The sequence below is a fragment of the Melopsittacus undulatus genome, chromosome 13, assembly GCF_012275295.1.
Source record: "Melopsittacus undulatus isolate bMelUnd1 chromosome 13, bMelUnd1.mat.Z, whole genome shotgun sequence".
Lineage (NCBI taxonomy): Eukaryota > Metazoa > Chordata > Aves > Psittaciformes > Psittaculidae > Melopsittacus > Melopsittacus undulatus.
Genome location: NC_047539.1, coordinates 4855040 through 4874263, shown reverse-complemented (window position 1 = coordinate 4874263; position 19224 = coordinate 4855040). Strand labels below are relative to the sequence as shown.

Sequence of the window (19224 nt, the reverse complement as noted above, 5' to 3'; positions counted from 1 at the left end):
CAGAGCCCTCACCCCTCAGGGCCTGCCTGTCCCGGCTGAGCTGGGTGCTGCTCCCCTTCAGTGAGGCTTTGGAGAAGCCTTGAGGGTGCCAGGGTCGGCTGCAGTGGTGCTTATGGGGTCTGTAAGGTTTCCCAACTTAGGGGCCGTGTGTGTCAGTGGTGGTGTTGGCATCAGTGGATGCAGGTTTGGAGGTTAGCAACATCTGGTTCAGCTGCTCATGGGCCCAGCCAGGGCTGAAATAACCAGCACCAGAACAAAGGTGTTGGGAGTTTTAAATTACTCCAAGCTGATTTTGGTTCCAGATGCTGTTAGATTTGATGTGCTTGGAATGGGCCTCAGTTTCCTTCCTAGGAACCAAGAACAAGCTGGAGAAGACTCCACAGTTGCAAATTTAATGCTTGCCAGGAAGGAAAAACCCCTTCTGACTGCCAGCCTGGGCTGGGAACCTGGGGATTCACTCCTCCCCTTCCCCTGTTCACCTCAGGGCTGCTGTAGGGCTGGTAATGATGCTTATTGGGTTTATTCCTGTCCATAGGGAAAGTCCTGGTGCCTCAGGACCAGCTTCCACTGCTCGCCCTTGGGTGGCTCCATGCTGTTGGTGATGGTGTTCCCATGATGCAGCAATGACCCATGCACTGGAGATGCCCCATCCCTGGGTCAGCGAAGGCTGTCACAAGGACTGATGGGGTTTTAGCTAATGTGTGTTTCTCGATGTGAAACAGCCCTCTCCTGCAGGTGCTGAACTCTTCCTTCTGTCCTTTGTCCCCTCCCCTTTCTTCTCTCCACCAGAAAAAGAGGAGGATTCCCATTCCTACCAAAACGTCATCATTGGAGCACCTCAGGGCTCGGACGTGGGTAGGTGCTGCTGTTGTGGTTCATGTGTGTCACACAAAGCTATCTGGGAGTGCAGAGGGGGGATGACCTGCTCAGCTCAGGAAACCCTCCCCATTCACAGGCTCAGCTCTTCCTATTGTAGCCTGGGTGCCAGGGCTGCTGCAGGCACAAAGCAGACCTGAAGTGTTGCTGCCTGCTGCAGGAAGATGCATGTGATGATACTTTGGGGATGAGAGCTCATCTCCAACTGATCCCTTTGGCTTGGAGGTTTCTGCAGCAGTTTGGGGTCCGCATTGCTCCTCAAGGTTCTGAGTGTTGTTACAGCCAAGAATGATCACAGTTCTAGCCCCCAGTTCACCATGAGGTTTGTCACCATGTCCAGCCCAAGAAGCCTGCAGCCAGTGAGCTGCTGGAGGGTGGCACTGGACCACAACGTCAGCTTAAGGGCTTCCAGCTTCTGCCCTGGGATGCTGCAGTCAGAATAGGAAGTCAGTTTGTTTTCCATGAGAGATTTAACACAGCACTTTCTGCAGTGCTAAAGCCTGCCCTGCTCCCACTGGAGGAATGAGGGGAGGCAGGAGCAGCAGGGACCAGCCTGATCCCATCTGTGTGTGCAGATACCCAGGCACGTGATAAGGCTGGGAAAGCAATGAGGCAGCATCAGCAGATGTAGGGCAGGACAGCAGCCGCCTGGCTGGAAACTCAGCCACGTGCATGGGGTGATAGAAGGGGGGGTGTCACAAAGGCCCATTTTTAGTCCCTTTGCTGTTCAGCATCATCCTGTCCAAACTCTTGTTGGTCACAGATGATGCTGCAGACTATGAGAACAGCTCGGCAATATACACATGGCAACTCCATCAAGCAGAAGGTATGTTCCCAGCAATTCTCTGGTAAGCAGGAATGGGGCTCGTGGGCACTTGAGCAGTACAAACCATGCTCACAGCAATGTAGCCATTGCCCCTGTCTTATTTGCCCCCCCCAATCATCTGTGCTTAACACATATGGCAATGTGCAAATGGCTACACTCACTTGTACTTGAATACTGCTGTGGTGGGATGTGGTGTTTCTAGTACTCAAAAGGCTACTGTGTAGGTGGCTGTGCCTAAACCCTGACTGTGGGATACTACAGGAGGATGTTGCTCTTCATGTCTTATACCCTCTTAGGTTTTGAAGTTGCCCTGGTGCAAGCTCAGCCTTCCAATCCCCTTTGACAGAGAAATGTGCAGCACGCACATCCCAACACTCTGGTCAGCCCAGCACTGTTCTGCAGTAGTCAGGGGTTCATATTTCTTAAGCTAACCTTTAAACAGCAGTTTAACATGTGGCTTCCTGTGAAGCTTTTTGGTTGTCTGGTCTGGGAGATAGTGGTGAATGCATACATGTATATAGTAAGAGCTTGCTGTCTCTGGACTGGAAGCTGTGTAAGTAAAGTGATTTTTGTTACCCTATTTGCACACTCTCTAAACTAAATCTAAGTCATCTCTTTTGGCTCTGAAAAGCTGTCCATGCTCACTGCTTGCTGTGACCATTTTGAATCCCCTTCAAGGAGACCTTGATGCTGATCTGAGGTTTCTTAGCCCAGGCACAAAGTCACATTGTCACCAAAGGCTAAACACTGGCAGAGCACGGAGCATGTCTATGGTGTGAATGTGTTTTTAGATCAACCCACTCACTGATCAGTGCTTCCCATCCCTCACTCGCAGCTCTGCAGACAGAAAGCCTGGATGATGAGCCAGACTATGTCAACGCAGCTCCTGCATCAGGCCCTGCCCCGCTGTCAAAGCAAAGGTAAAGGAGAGCCAGTGGTTGATGTATTTATTTGGTGGTGGGAGGGTTTGGTTTATGCCAAAGAGAGCTTGGTGGGAGCTTTGCCCCTTGCTGGCAGGGAAGACTAGCCATGAAACAGTGATAAAAGTGCTCTAATGGTAACTTTTATAAGCAGTTCTGCATCTATTTCTCTTCCACAGAGAGATAGTGATGAGGGGGGAATTACATCTCTGTGTTAGCCATAGTGTGGCCCTGCTTTTTGCCCTGGAAAGAAAATGTAGTGGGCAGCAGAGTTAAGAAGTTGAAAGCTGGGATTAAAAGTCAATGGACTCACTATTTTTCCCCCCTCTCATTTCAAGTACTCTGTGTAAAGCCTGAAGAAATCCTTAGCTGAGCTGTAGGAGCACATCAGTGAGCACACAAGGGGTTTTCCATCCCTCAGAGGAGTCGCTTCACCAAATTGTGCCCAAGATCATGCAGAAGGTGCCACTAAAAGGAAGCAATGTTCTGCTTGAAGTCCCATGGAAGTCCAACTGCAAACCTGCAACTGGAGAAAGTACTCAATGGCCACGGGCCATTTCCCATCTCATTCCCCTGCATGTCTGCTGGAAGGAGGATGGCCACTCTGTGCCATGTTTTCTCCTGTCAAGCATGAAATGAATGTTTAAATTGCAGAGCAGTAATGCAGCCAGCTACTTAATTTGTCAGGGTGACTCATGCATGATGGTATTAAGACATAGGGATTATGTTCTGATTTAGTTCCTATGCTCTCCCACAGAAGCAGTTTCCTACAAGAGAGGAACTGGCAAGGCAGAGGTTGCTTTTAAAACAGCAGTGGTTTGTGGAGCTAAATGTCATACCAACCTGCTCACCAGAGCTAAAGAGGATTAAATCCCTGCCTTGCCCACAGCCTGTAATTCACAGTATCCATGGCAGTTTTTCTTGTGTTTCACTATCTGGTTTATAACAATACAAAGATGCTGCAACAGCTGAGAAGGTCAGATCCACAGCTGCCAGCCTGAGAAACTGCATCAGGTCTTTTAGTAGTGCTGTAGGAACATCAGCCCTGAAACACAGTCCTTGTCTCTTGAGCCCTGATGCACAGATTTGGCACCGGTTTATCACTTATTTATTAAAATGGAAAGGCCTCCAAAGAGAATGCAGTGGTTTATTATGTCTTGCTATGATGCAGATTTTGTCTGAGTGGTTGGGTGAGACAGAGCTGGAAACACATGAGGATCTTAAGGTCCCTTCCAACCCTAACTATTCTATGATTCTATGACATGGAATTATGTGTAGGATCTGATGGGAAGAAAATGTAGCTCCTTAAAAGCCGCCTTCTTTAAAATCAGTTCAGAAACTGCTTCAGGAGGGACACAGCTCACACACACTTCTTCAAGACAGGTAAGAGTGAGCAGAGAAATGGAGCTAAGGCAAAGAGGCTCTGGAGAGGGAGAAGGGGATGTCAGCTGCTTCCTGCTGCAAATGACTTGGCTGTATGTCTAGATCATGGGTGGCTAGTTTGTGCATTGAAACAGCAGGAAGGTTGGAGTCTGGCTTAGCAGAAGCCTTGTAGCTCCTACGAATGTATTTGTTCCTGCTTCCAGGGCCATGATGTTGTCACCACTGGTTCATCCATGGTGACTAACTCAGCACCCAAAGAAGCTCCTGCTTTTTCCATGAAGTGCTGCAGTCTGTGGCATTTTTGCTGGAGGGGAAGGATGAGCTCCGTTCCCAGTGATGTGCAGTGATGTTACACCTACTGCTGATTCATCTCCTAACTGGAGGGAGCCATTAAATGATTAGGAGATTAGCAGCAGTAGAAGATCCTTGGCATGCTTTCATAGACCCAGCTAGAGAGCTCCCAGAAAGTTCTAGCTGTTAGGTGAACACTACAGTGCAAGGTTTACTGCCTTGCGAAGCAGGGATATGGATTACACTAAACATATTTTCCTGGTATAAGGTTCCTCCATTGCCAAACCTGAGTTTGAAACCTGTGGAGCCGAAGAAGGCAGGGCAGGAGCTGGGTCTGCAGCATCTTCCCTTGTCTTACTGGGAGTCTGAGCAATTCCCCCCATTGCGTCCCTCCAGAACAGCCAGTTGCAGCCAGGAGTAAATCTGTTCTCAGCTTTGTAAAGCTTCTCAAGTGCTTTTCAGCCAGTCACCTCATTATGCTGAAAGATACCCAGGGGCTGTACAGGAACTTTCATTGCATTGATTACAGTTGTGTTCTTAAAAACCTTATGGATTTTGCTTGTACTGGGTATGTGTATGTGAGTGTGTTCACTAACACACTGTCCTTCCAGGACATTTTAGGTGAGTGAGGACTTCTGGTGCTCAGCCACATCTGCCAGAGCCTGTACTGTCAGAACGTAACACAAGGAGAGATGACATCTCCCCTGGGTACATGTAGCTCTCTCCTCACGCTAGGTAGGCAGCCAAGTGAGCAATTCACTTCCTGTTTTCAATTTAAGATGCATTAGAGAAGTAGTTTTGGCACTGCTGGTGCATCTCTTGAATGGAACTGGGGAAGCTGAGCCAGCTGCTGGAAAGCAGAAGCTCTGCCCTCAGAGAGGGGGGTGAGCAGCCGCCTTTGGTAGAACAGCCTGTGTTGGTGGCCTCTTGGGCTGACAGTACTCTTCTTAGGAAAAGTATGATTAATACCACAGTGCAGCAAAGGATTAGCCCAAACGAGAGCTGGTTCCAAACTGGAGCTGTGAAATGCAGCTACTGAAATGGCCTCAAGTTGCACCAGAAGTGTAGTTTGGATATTAGGAAAAATATCTTCACTTAAAGGGCTGTCAAGCACCAGAACAAGCTGCTCAGGGCAATGATGGAGTCACCATCCCTGGAGGGATTTAATGGACTTGTAGATGTGGTGCTGAGAGACAATTTAGTGGTGGGCTTGGCAGTGCTTGGGTAATGGTTGGACTTGATCTTAAAGGTCTTTTCTAACCAAAATGATTCTATGACTCTAATACAGTTGAGAAGAAACCCACTCACACCAGGTAGGAACAGACCCTGCACGTTTCTCACCCTTCTGCTGGCACCAGCACAGCAGAGCAGATGATGCCTGAGCAGGACTGTAAGTACATCCAGGGGGGCAAGACCCAGCCTCGTGAGCCCTCCCAATACACCTTTAGGTATTTTATGAAACTTTGCAGTACCTTCTTCTTCCCCTGTTCAGCCATGAACATACTGAACTAGAGAGCAAAGACAGGGTAGGCTGGCTGTGATGTACAGCCAGAGAAAAATGACTTGCTCTTTAAATGTGCCTGATTTCAGTTTCTGCATCTGTAGAGAACTCGTCAGCTTAAGCCCCTTCATACTAAATTATTAGTGATGTATTTAACAGTGTTTGTTCTAGTAGTGACAATTCACTGGCTGAGAATCAAAAGGTAAGTCCAATATATATCTAGTGAAGGAAAAATGTACTTCTGATTATTGCATCCATTATTCTAAGAGCTTCTTTGCTTTATTCCATTTTGGAACAAGCTCAAATGTGCCAGTGCTTTAGCTGCCACTTAACTTGCTCTCCTGCACTTTGGATTAAATAAGCTTGTCTTTGGGCTCTGCCAAACCCTTGTGGCAGAGTCAGAGAAAGGGAGGGAGCACGCAGCCTCTACCTTGGAGCAGGGGCTGGGCTTTGGGCTGAAGCCCAAAACTGACACTGCAGTGAAGATCAGTTTGGCAGTGACGCAGCTGTGGTGTGGGCAATTCAGTATTTGGGGTGGAAAATGTCAACAGGATGAGTAGGGGGAAGTTCAGGCACCCAAAACTTGTACCTCTACTGTGTTCTGTTTGACTGCTGCAAGTAGAATGTGCTTAATTATATTAAGATGGCTCTGCTTGGAGACACACATCTGGCATCTGATATGGAGGTGGTCAAATTCAATTTATATCTGCTTTCACTCTGCTCTTCATGCTTTATTGCTCATCTGCACTGGCAAGGTGGTTTCCAAAACAGAACAGACAAGAAAGCATGATGCTGTAGCTTTTTGGTATGCTGAAACTATAGTGAAATGACGTTACCTAACGTGGACAAGCAAGAACAGAAAAGGACACTCAAACAAAGAGCATCCCAGAATTTGGTAAGTTTTTAAAAGATTTCTAAAGGAATATCCAAAATATATTAAGAAATGTGTAAAATTTCTCCTGTGTGCTTGGTGAAAGTCTCTTCCTTACCCACAGCCCATGAACAGCACCCCAGGAATGCTACTGCTCTCCTTATAACTTCATTAAATGTCTTATTTTGTGCCAAAGTTTTTCCTTCTTGGTCTCGGTAAGACCACTCCTCACCAGGCTCTAAGTGTAATCACTAACAACGCCATTCAGTCTTTGTTTCTCCTGCTGTTAGGTCTTTGTATTGCTGACATCAGCAGTTTTGCTGAGTGTACCACAGACCTTATTGCTCTGGACTGTCACAGGCCTCTCTTCCACCTCAGTTATAAAATGAAAGAGTTCTTGGGTTAAAGTAAATGGTAAAGCTTTATTGGTCTAAGTAAAAAAAGTACAAAACATTTTTACAATAGAAGCTGGTTATTTGTTTGTGAGTCAGTGAAACTGAGGGACCAGGCTCTCTGCTTGCAGGACTGAGGACACATGCAGAGCTGCTGACCTTGCACACCAGGCCTTCACTCTCTGGAACACAAGCTTCAGCTCAGTGAAGTATCTAACTTGCTGCAGGGGCTGCAGTCTTCTGACACAGCCTTGCCAGCAGCCCAGCCATTTGTAAAAGTGAGTTCACCCCTTCTGTTATCTTCATATGAGTATATCCGACTTCCTGGTGATAAAGACATTGTAAAATTCTGTTTCCTCCCCCAGTCTATGTATAGTACAACTAATGGCTAAACAGAACATACCTCTTACTGCTAAGAGACCAACTTTAAGTCATAGAGACTTCAGAGAAGTGCATCTTCTCTTGTAAAACAGCTAGCATACCTTTGGGTTTTCTTTTAAATCAAAGCCTGTATTTCCCCACTCCTTTTATAAGAAGCAAGGTACAGATGTTTGAGTACAGGTTTTAAATATGAAGAGTGTTTCCATTAAACCAGATTTGTTATTTGTCAATTGGCTGTTAATATAATAGTATTATAGTTTAGTATTATCTCTTTGACTAGAATCAGCTATGAGCTTCAGGAAAGTTCTCAAGGAATTATCTGAGGCTTTGATATACATAATAAATTCAGCCAGCATTACATTTTATATTAATCCTAGCTGATCACTAAGGTGACTTTTGATGCTTCCATGGGTGGTCAGACGTTAAACTTCATGTGACCATTCTTACTGACAAACTGATGATGCAGAGTGGGAAAGAAAGTAATGAGTTAAGAAACACCTTTTTCACACTAATATATAGGAAATCTCAAACTGAAAAACCCTGAGGCTGCCCCTCAGGATATCCTCTTCTCAAGGCCCAGAAGACCCCACCAGACCCCATGCTAACACTAGTATGTTAGTACTAACCTTGATAAATTCCAGTTTCAGATATTCTGGCATTTGATAGGTTTTACACACACGGAAGATGTTGCCAATCACATCTTCTGGAGCGTATCCAAGTCGCCACAGGTGGGCAAGAATCTGTGCAGACAAGAATAATCCCTCATTTATCTGCAAAACTTCCCAGGTGAGTCAAGTCTATTCACTTTTGGAACAGCTGAATATTGCTACTGGAACTGTATGTACTGTTCATCAGATGATTTAGTATCAACTGTTTAGCAAGTAATTTCAATACAACTTGCTTTTTAGCTTGTGGGTTTACTCATCTGAACAAATCCCTGCATAAGAAAGGATTTAATTCATCACCTTATCTATGTGGCATTGCTCCTATCTTAAAAAAACCAACACATATTGTGAATTCTTCAATGGAAAACAAGAATTCTATGGAGAAAAAGTGTGTAAGCCAACACAAGGCCTGAAAACCAACCTTGTACGCTTCATCAATATTTGCATTGATGCAGTGTTGTATCATTTCTTTCACAAGCAGAGGATGAGGTTCGTCACATACCTATATTGGGAAGAAATATTGGAAATCGGAAATATTGTGAGACTCTGCACTCTATCTCTGTTATTTTCACCAATTTTGTATACAGTTGAAGTACCAAATCAGACACATTCTATAATACAGAAGATGACTTTTCAGCCATCCTGCTACAGCAGACTCACAAGCACCTGAGTAATAGATTCAAAAGTTATCACTGAAATTTCCCAGCAGTTATGTGATTTGTGTGCTTTGAGAGATCTGGAAAGCCACAGAGTCTCAGACATGCCTGCCATCAGGGACTGCAAGCACGTTCTTCCTTTTCAAAAGGCACATGCACTTTTTTTACAGCCTAATGCTGTAGTTCCTACATGCACAGTGCTGTCTGCAAACTGGCAAAGCACCGGCTTAGCTATCTGATGGTAGTTCTCACGCAGCTGTAGTACTAAACTTCTAGCACCACTGGCTTCAGTATTACTAACCTTAAAGACATTTTCACTGTTTATAAAGCCAAATCCAGAATATGTGGACTGTAAGTTGTTTAATGCCTGTGAAAATAAAAACAAGACTTCATTTATTTTCTGAAGTGCTCTACATCTCAATCCGCTCCACAGGCTGAAACAGGTCACGTAATGATACCAAATAAGCAGTTTTCAATTAAGCAAGAGAGCAAACCACAGATGCACACAGACTTGTTTCTTGCCAAAACTTTGGTATCCAGTTCCCACCAACACACTTTTCAGGAGCAGATCCACCTTAACACTTCACAAAATCAAATAGTTTAGTCACTTCTGTGCCACAGGTCACATCCCCTTTGCTTTACATCTCCAACGATAAATCATTGAAAGCCACAGATTCAAAGGGTTGTTTTTACTTTAAACAGAAGCCTTTCTGTTTCATTGCCTTTCTTCTTTTACCTGTCTCATGTCTCCTTGGGCTGTGAAGATAATGGCTTCTAGTCCATCATCTGTATACGGTACATCCTCTTTCTCAACAATTTTCAGTAGCCTTGCAAGGATTTGTGCATCTGTCAGCTTGGTGTAACGCAGCACTGCACACCGGGACTGGATAGGTTCTAAAGATAGAGATGTATAATTAGAATTTCTCTTTTTGCAATGCTCTCCCCTCCCCAAAATCCATTTGTTTTCATCTTGGAAGAAGCTATCTCAGTTTCCAACTCTTCATTCATCTTCCCTTAAAGAAAAACATGCCAGCTCCAAATGGAATATAGCACGTCCTTAAGCATATACAATTGTTACAGTTCTTCACTTGAGCCCAAATGTGCTACTTGAGTTTTCGTAGACATGTGCAATATATATGAACCTCAGCTCCTGGTTTTTTCAATGTGTATGTTTATCATGTTATTTTGATAGCTAAACAAGAAAAGTCTAAAGGTCTACAACGTGTTAGCATATAGGCAAACTTAAAGATTACGTTTCAAGAAGGACAATAAAAGGAGTTCAATACCCAGTAAACAATACATCAAACATCTTAAACTGTAGCAGAGTTGGATGGAGATCAAGCCCCAAGTATGAGAAATCTGCTTCTGTGGTCATGCACAGCACTATCCATCAAAAGCAGCTGTTCAGAGGGTTAACTGTATGGTACGGGTGGGTTGATTTTCCAGAAGTACCATCCATGGTTTCTTGTAATGAGCAGGTCCAAGGTATGTCTGAAAACTGCTCTGGAAGTCAGCCACCAGCACAGAGAACATGCAACAAACAACCCAGGGACTAGCAGCATGTTACCTATGATTTTGTCAGAGGCATTGCAGGCAAGTGCAAAGCGCGTTGTTTTGGAGTATATTTCCATAGTTCTTCTCAGTGCTTGCTGTGCTCCATCTGTCATGCTGGGGGAGAAAAGGAGTTAGGACAGATTCTGCCCTTTAGTGACTTATATTTTTATACAAGCATCAGAGTTTACTGATATTAAACAGTGCTTTATATATTAGTTGATATTCTGGCTTGATAAATGAAGCAGCTTTTGGTAGTCATGTGAACAAATCACCCCACAGTGCAGGTAGTCATTGAGACCTCTATAAAACTCACATGCAATACTCAGTATCTCCCTTAAACCAATGATCTCTGCTTGATATGAACAATCTCTTAACAATACTGTTCAGTGCATATTTATTTCCTAACAGATTGGTTTTGATAGCCTGATAGAAGCACCCAAGAGAGCAACTCTGTAACAGGGCAGATGCAACTCATTCACATCAGAGCTGAGGTCAAGAACAAAACAACATACCTGTCTGCTTCATCTAGGATGATTATTTTATGCCGACCTTTTGGAAGAGTGACCTTTTGCTGGGCAAACATTTTGATTTTGTTTCTCACAACATCAATACCTCTGGAAGAATAAATCAAGTGATTCATGATCAGTTGGATGAAATTACATGAAAAGATTTTATTCAGCAGCCACAGTGGCTGAAGGGCTCCTGAGCTCCCTGTTCTCCCACTGTTTGCTCCTGCCCCTTCAGCTGTGCCAGTGTAACTGCTGTGAAACCATGTTGTAAGCCAGACGCCCTAATGGATTCAGATTTAAACACCAATAATCCTCATTCCTGAAGGTTTTGAAAAAGGACACCAAAGACTGCCCAGCTTTCAGTTGGAAAACCTGCACTGAAATAAGTGCTAGAGGCCTTACTATAGCAACCAAGCTGGCATGAGCTCAAATATAAATATGGGTATTTGCTTCTCCATTAAAAGCTTGATAACTTTTACTTATTCTCACCTGTCATTTGAGGCATTCAGCTCCAAAACAGCATCCTTTAATGCAGGACCAAGCAGAGCACGAGCCAAGCAGAGGATACTGGTGGTTTTACCTGTTCCTGGAGGGCCCTAAAAATGCAATAGTTGCTGGTAAATTTAATGTCATTTTATAAGCTGTACTCTCTACAGTGCTCCCCAGACATTGAAAACAGCTACAGCAGAGGAACTGCAGAGAGAACATCAGACTAAAGGCTGCCAGAGTTCATGATCCTGCCTCCAGCAGGGGACAGAAACACAGGACATGGTTCAATAGCACCTGAGGGCCATGCTGGTTTTTACCAGCAGGTTGTTTACTTGTGTATTCTGCCAAGAACATTGCTCCATGACTGTGCAATCAACATCTCTCTTACCAATACATTCAGGCACAACACAGATCTATACTGAGAGGCTCCCGCAACCAGGGCTAACACAGTGAAATACAGTAGAAGGCAGAAATACTTACAGCAATTATAATATTTGGCACATTCCCCTCTTTTGCAAAAACCTGTGAAAGAATGATAAGAAATTACAGGAAAATATAGAAGAAATAGAAATGGAAGGAACAGATCCAATTCTGTTCTATTTTAAGCATAGAAACATGCTGCTTTTTTTCCCTGTTTTCATATTTCTTAACTTTGCTGCTTTTGTGTTTGGGATGTTTGCTTTTTTAATTGAACTATTAGAAGTCAGTCCCTAGAATAATATGGAAAAACTTAAATGCACTTAATCCCACAGGCCTTTAGTACTGTTGCCCGTCCTTTGCATCTGTTTTAATTTTATGCTTGCTAGTGTAAGTTTTCTCTTAACAGTGTTCACAAACTGATTTGTCACTGAAAATACTTTTCTTGCAGAAAAAAAGATTGTTTCTTTCTGTTATTATATAAATGATATATATTGTATATATAAATTATATTTTTATATATTATTGTAATATATAAAAATTATATTATTCATTTAAACAATATTATTATCACTACTACAGATTTTCTAAGTTGTATCAAAACAGGGTCAATTTAAACAACAGCCCAATTAAAGAAGGCATATTTCCTTAGGACACCAATCAAACATGTCCTAAAATGTGTAATTTCTTAAGTAAAATGGAAGGTTTTTTTCCCACACACTCAAGTATGGAGTTAAAAATACAAAAGTGCTTTTACCAGTCTATGGATTTATGCAGAATTATCTTTCTTGAGCTAAGCCATAAAACATAAAGAGACAGATACACACCTCAAGTCTGCTCACAGTATCTTCATTTCCAACTATTTCACATAGTTTCATGGGTCTGTATTTTTCCACCCTGTAAAAATAAAACCCTGCACACTTCAGCACATCTAATCAAGCTTTAGTAGTGCTTTGCATTGCAGGAAAGGAGGGTTATGTCAAAATAGTTAAGTTAGATAGGTAATATAGTTAAGATAATGGCGTTAAGCTCAAAGACAGTAGATTTAAGTGAGCCATTAGGCAAAGTACTTCATGTGAGGGTGCTGAGGCGCTGGCACAGGGTGCCCAGAGAAGCTGTGGCTGCCCCATCCCTGGCAGTGCTCAAGGCCAGGTTGGACACAGGGGCTTGGAGCAGCTGCTCCAGTGGAAGGGGTCCCTGCCCGTGTCAGGGGTTGGAGCTGGATGAGCTTTAAGGTCCCTTCCAACTCAAACCAGTCTGGGATTCTATAATAGCATAGGACAAAGCTGACTTAATGTGTCTTCAGTGCAAAGGTTGCAGGGCCTCCCCTATCTGCAAAGCACAGCATTTCACAACATAAATTCCGGAAAGTTTGTTTTACTCCCATTATTATTTAAAAGGAAGAGAAAACCAGCTCGACACGAGTCTGGCGCCTCAGTCCCACACCAGCGATAAGCGGACATGCCGCCCTGTGTGCTCTCTCACGACCACCACAAGGCAGAGCTGAACGGGCCGGATGGGATCACTCTCTGTCCATCATAGGCTGCCCACTACGGGCCTGGGCATGTTACCGAATGCAGCAGAGCCCTCACGGCTGCGAGGGGCCCCCATTGCCGGGTCAGACCCCAAGCGCCGAGGCCTGCCTTGGACCGGGACCGGGGCCGGCTCCGGCCTAAGCGACTCCCTTAGCAAGCAGGCCCCATGGAGCGCCTCCAGCCCCCGCCTTCCCGCCAACAGCACGCACCGCCCCCCTCTCACCCCATAGGCTATTCGCCGCCAGGCCCCGCCTCCCGCCGCGCTCTGCACCAATGGCAGCGCGCCCTCGGCCCTGCCGCCCGCTCTCTGGTGCCTGCCGCAGGCTCCATGGCCGCCGGGTCTGTTGCTGCTCACCAGGGCAGGTCATGGTGGCCGCTGCCAGCAGAGGCGGCTCCTGGGCCGGCGGACGAGCTCCGCTTCTCGCCGGCCGATGGCCCGGCCTTCTCGTCCTCCGCCGTCGTCACCTCCATGGCGGCAGCAGCTCGCCCAGGCCGGCCCTTGCTTCCCTTCCGCCTCCCTGAGGGGAGGGCCGCTCTAGCGGGCCCGCCTCTCGCGGGGCGGGATGGCGAAGGCCGCCTGAGGGGGCCGGTGTTCGTGGCCTGGCCTCTGGTTAAGGTAATTTATAAACACAGCAATGTTTACACTGCACGGGTCTAAACCGCTGATTGTGCTGCTAGTTGCCTTTATTTTCCCTATAAAATGAGAACAAATTATTACAAAATACTGTGTGTGTAGTTCTAGTGCTATTTATCAAGCATACGTGTTCCTTTCCACCTAAGTAAAGGCCAGTAATTGTCTTTTAGGCAAGGTAGGTAACATGTTCGAATTTGTTTATCCCCAGACTGTTGGTTTCAGGAGTTGGCCCCTTGGTACATCTTTAAGCTTTGCTTCTGCTCCACATAACCAATTGCATTTGTGTTAGGTCAGTAAGCAGAGGATCTGTACTTCAGTTTGATTCCTTGGAAAGTGTTCCTAATTTAAGATCAGTATGAGGCAGCAACTCGGAATGGCGCATATCTGAAGCCCTGTGTGAGGGGTGATGCTTTATAAGGTACCTACCACTTCCCACAACGTTAGCATTCCAGTGTTGCTGTCAGTGCGGGTTGGGGTTTTGAGGTTGGCCTGTGAGCATTGGCAGATGGGAGCATTGCCTTCAGCCTGTAGAACTGGTTCTGCCTGTAGCCTGACAGTGATGGAGTTTCTCACAACGCTCTAAAACTCTGGAGGGTGAAGTTTCTGTTATGCAAAGTGCAGTCTCATAGCCGAATTTGTATGTAGGCAGGTCAGTGCTTTAGTCTTGTTTTGCATATTTATTTCTATGAATAGCTGTACATTGTTCCTACTGGTTTTAGAATAAGCATTATGTAAGGGTGAAATTGTAAGTGGACTGCAGCCTTTACTTGTCTGGCTGAATTAACTGTGGATTAACTTTGCCTCGATTGGAGGTAAAGTAGAAAATTAAATAACACTGCAGTTATGTGCATCTGAGGGTGAGACAGTTGGCTTTTTTATTCAGTATTCAGACTAGCACATATACCAGATGAATACATTGTGCCTGTAATGCCTCAAACTCACTGTGTTAATCTTGCTTTTGGATTTAACTTACTGCAGTGCTCAGCAGAACCCTACATGAGACAGTGAAATACTGCAGCTGCACAGCACTGCTGCTCATTACAGTCTGTCAGCACAGCACACTGGACATGCTTTGGTTTCTTGCCAGATTAAACAGTTGTTACGCTGCTTAGGAAGTAGCAGCCTGTAGATAAGATATAATTTTCCTGGCCAGCATTAATTCTCCCACTATATGTGTAGGATTGCTACAGATAAGCACCCAAAGGACAAGTAAGAAGGACTATTCTTGTGAATTGTTGCAGAGAGCCTGATGACAGATTTTGTGATATGTTCCTGCTCATCAGTTGCAGTAGGTGTTTTTTTGGAGTATGGTCTTTTTCCTTGTGTAGGCAGTAACTTCTTGCAGTGGTTCTGGCATTTACCAAACATAGAACAAGTATTTATTGAAGGCACAGCAATGTTGATAGGGATGTGGGGCAGGTGGATAGGCAGACATCACCTGAAAGTTTTAAAGCCCTTCTGTCCCAAAATCTGAACTGCTTTTATTATTGTAATCTGTCTGCTGAGGTCAAAGGATACATCCAGGATGAAATGAATTCCAAATTCAGTGCTGAAGTGGCAGAACTCTTTTGATGTGTGATCAACAGTGCTCAAATACACATGCATGCAGATGTACTGGATTATCCTGAAAGAAGAATAATCCTGAATGTAAGTTTATTCTTTCTGACCTGTCTCCCTCCCACCCCAAAAGATATATAGAAAAAGCTTACTAAGTATTTCTGATCAGTATAGAGTACAGATAAAGGCTTTATTTTCTTCTCATGATTTACTAAGGAAGGGGAATGTGCCTTTTGAGTGTATTCAAACAGCATCTACTACTAGTTATGGAGATCACCATCAGAGAAATAAATCGTGATGCTGTGATCATCCCAGGAGCGATGTAGTCCCAGCTGCATGTGCTCCATGTAGGGAATATGTTCTTTAAAGACCACATGTAGGTTCTTCTTAGCTCAGCTCCAGTCAAGGGCTCATGGTCTAGCCTTTACAGGAAAACTGAAGCTCAATGCAAGAGGTTGTGTGAGAGGGTTGGGTAAATGCAGAAGTTGTGACAAAATAATTGCTGGTTTGCGTGCTGTGTTTGGTGAAACTGAGGGTAGCTTGTTTTGAGTTTGAACAAGAAGTTGAAATCAGTGAAGATATTAAAAGCGAGGCAGTAGTTGAAGACAGTGAAGAGCAAGGGTGATGAATTTATGATAGGGGTTGTGAGGTGTAAAATCCAGAAGGCAATAGAAATAAAGCACAAGAGAGGAAACTGGGCAATCATTAGTGAAAAGTATGTATCTGTACTGCATATTCAGTACAGATAAGTAATCAAAAATTCCTTACATAAAGTGGTTTTGGGAGGGAGGGGAGAACTGTTCAGTATTCAAGGTCATTTTGCTTTTGGGTTAAATCTGTGAGTTCAGCTTACCATTGTTGTTAGGGCTGACGCTAATATACATTATCCAGCAGGTCTAGAAGACCAGGGGCTAAGATCTTAAATTACAGTGTTAAGAGAAGTGCAGAGCTCTTTGGCTGTCCATGCCCTATCCCCACCAGCCCTGCAGTTGCAGTTAAAGCTGTCACCTTCTATTGCAGTGTGCTGTTGTTCAGCAGACACAAGTAGGTCATGTAGCACAGATGGTCTTGCTGCCAGGGAAATGCGGAGCCCACAGTCCCCTCTGAGGTTGTTCCCTGTTCACACTCTGCCTTTCACACAATTAGGTTGGAAACGGTGGGATGAATTCTGATGCTACAGACCATTTTCTCTTGCATTCACTGAGGATGAAAGCATAAAGCAAAGCTGTACAAATACCAGGAGTGAAAGTAGGGATGAGGTAGTCAAAGGGAGGCTGGACTGGTGCTTTATGAAATAAGGCATCACTATATTAGGTGGTTTTGTGGGCTTGATGTGTCTGTACCCAGTCTGAAAGGGGCTCTGGTTCCTACACAGCTGCTGTACTTGAGCTCTAGAGCAAAACCAGGGGTGATACTGTCACTATATGTAAAGTATTAATTTGTTCTTGTAGCATCCATCCATTAACATCCATCCATCCATTCTCCATATGGCTGTCTGTAGAATATCCCTCAGGGGTACAGTTGTGCTGATCTGAGCTAATGTTATATGTGCCATTTTTGTTTTTTTTTTTCCCTAAATATAATAGCTCTCCCTGAATATAATCCTCTCTCCACCAGCACACTGCCACCTCAGAGTTTCTTTCCCCATCCACTGCCTCATCTTTTCTTTCCGGTTAGCATCTCCATAGCTGCAGAGACAGTGGCAGCCCACGTGAGCACACTGGGTAAATACAGCTTGACATCTGCCTGCCCTGTTACCAGAGCACTTTTGTTTATGGCATCTCACTGCTTTTTACATTTGCATTAAATACCTTTAAATGTTTTTCTAATGCTGTCACAAGGAATTCTCAGCAGCACACCACCTTAGTCTGCACTTAGGAAATCCATACTGCTAGAAGCGATGCAAGTCACAGACTGGAAACTGTAGTGATGGAAAGATCAATTTCAGTTTATTGCTACCAGGAGACTCTAATGTTGACTATGTTTCCAATTCTTTTCTATAAGCACCTGAAAATACTTAAAAGAGTGTATTTAGATTGCTGTAATTTTAAGCCAGAGAAGCTTTATTGTTATTTTTATGGGTGTGTTGAGGAACAGATTAGAATTTGTCCAGTACTTTACACTAGGTTACAAGAAAAGGATTTGGGAGCAGTGACCTGCTGGTCCTGATCTCCTACCCTTTGGCCGCTTAAGACTCACAACGAAATTGAAATTTCATTTCTTTGAGGTTTTTTAAGCACATAATAGAGAACAAGTGACCAGGACAAGTCCAGACGTGTGGTTACAGCTTTAGACAGTAGAGGGAGTATGGACACTTGTGTTAAAAGCCACAGAGGGTCACCCGTGACAGCCAGAACAGACTTTCTCCTAGAATTTCTCTTCTGTCTGCAAAAGAAAAAGGCAAATCCTTGAAGCATACATCTTTCTTGATGCCAGAATTTCTAGATGCTGTTGGCTACGAACACTTGATAAAGCTGAAGGTGTGGGAGAGAGGCACGATCCTTTGTGCTTGTCATGCTTTTCTCCTTGTAACAAGCACCCTGAGCACTCGGCTGCTTGCACCCACAGCTTTGGGGCAGGTGTGGGGCAGTACAGTGCCTTTTCTCCTCCAAGTCAGGATCTTATCACCAATAGTGACTGTAGCAGGGCTCTGTTTGCACAAGTGGCTGCCTTCGTGGTCTACCCCTTTTCACTGGGGAAGCTGTGAAGTGATTGTGTGCATGACTTCTGCTGCCAAATGTAGCTGATAAGAGCATCCTGCAGCAGCGAATGCCTTGCTGGGACTTCCTTGCATAAGAGAACGGATCTTGATGAAGAAAAACCTGCAGTGCAGGAGAAAACTCCCACCAACTTGAGTAAAACCAGGATTTAATTTAGGGGCAGATTTTAGGGGGGTTTGTTGATCTTAAAATTTCTTTCTACAGCAGTAATTTTAAGTAATGCTTGCACTGATAAAGAATTTTTTCTTCCTCCCCTCATCCCTCTGCCATAAAAAACATGTTATATATTCTTTTTTTTTTAATCTAATCCCACCACATGCCATTATTACTCCATATGTTTTACTGCCACCCAGGAAAGCTTTGCACATAAAACTTTGGCATTATTAAATGAATGTTGGCTGCTTCTTCCCAAGGCACATTTTTCTGCTTCTCCTGATGTGTGGGTTTCCCCCTACCCTTCATTCTCACTGCTCTGCTATGACTTGTTTCTTATTTGCTCAGCCCTGCAGGGATGGTATTTGAGGGCTAATATTCATTAGACAGGAATTAAAACAGTGAAGGATGGATATTAATCTAAATGCTACATTTTTTCTGTGATTTTTTTCAAGACAGAAAACTTCCCCTGCATGTGTCATTTTTAGGAAGTCTGTCAGCAATAATAGGTAGCTTCTTTCCTTCCCTGCAGATTCCAGAAATATGCAAGGAGTTCAAGTTTCTTGGAAAGGTCTTGCTATAGTGTCCTGAGTTCAGGAACAGCCAGCCCTGTTGGTGAGGCATATGGAATAAGAACAGCCAGTGCTGTGTTAAGTTTGAGCAGTGAGGAGATGGATGGTTTGAATTAGAGTTTATAGGACACTTCCCTTTCTCCAGTTAGTGGCTGACATGACATCTGCAGCTTCTTGTTGGTCTTCTCAGGAAAGTGAAGGATTGCATGAGGTTGTTTCTCTAGTGATATTAAGAGTGGTCTTTGTTATTGGGGGCAATTGGAAACGGAAGCAGGCTGTCTGGCTATATGGAAAGACAAGATCTCTTCCAAGGTAGGTGCTT

At 44.3% G+C, this 19224-nt stretch overlaps 1 protein-coding gene and 1 long non-coding RNA gene across 2 annotated transcripts; one reads left to right on the top strand and one right to left on the bottom strand.

Moving 5' to 3' along the window:
• Window positions 1–1638: 1638 nt before the first annotated feature.
• Window positions 1639–3743, top strand: LOC115947335 (uncharacterized). Its single transcript, XR_004081276.2, has 3 exons — window positions 1639–1702; window positions 2538–2622; window positions 2961–3743. It is a non-coding gene; the product is annotated as an uncharacterized lncRNA (long non-coding RNA).
• A 3327-nt stretch (window positions 3744–7070) lies between these two features.
• Window positions 7071–13791, bottom strand: RFC2 (replication factor C subunit 2). Its single transcript, XM_005154345.3, has 11 exons — window positions 13622–13791; window positions 12559–12628; window positions 11795–11836; window positions 11315–11421; window positions 10829–10930; window positions 10330–10430; window positions 9499–9656; window positions 9064–9129; window positions 8528–8608; window positions 8068–8181; window positions 7071–7384 (listed from the first exon to the last, which is right to left on the bottom strand). Exons 1-11 carry the CDS (start codon window positions 13735–13737, stop codon window positions 7274–7276), a joined length of 1068 nt encoding a protein of 355 aa, XP_005154402.2. The 5' UTR covers window positions 13738–13791; the 3' UTR covers window positions 7071–7273.
• Between the last annotated feature and the right edge of the window lie 5433 nt (window positions 13792–19224).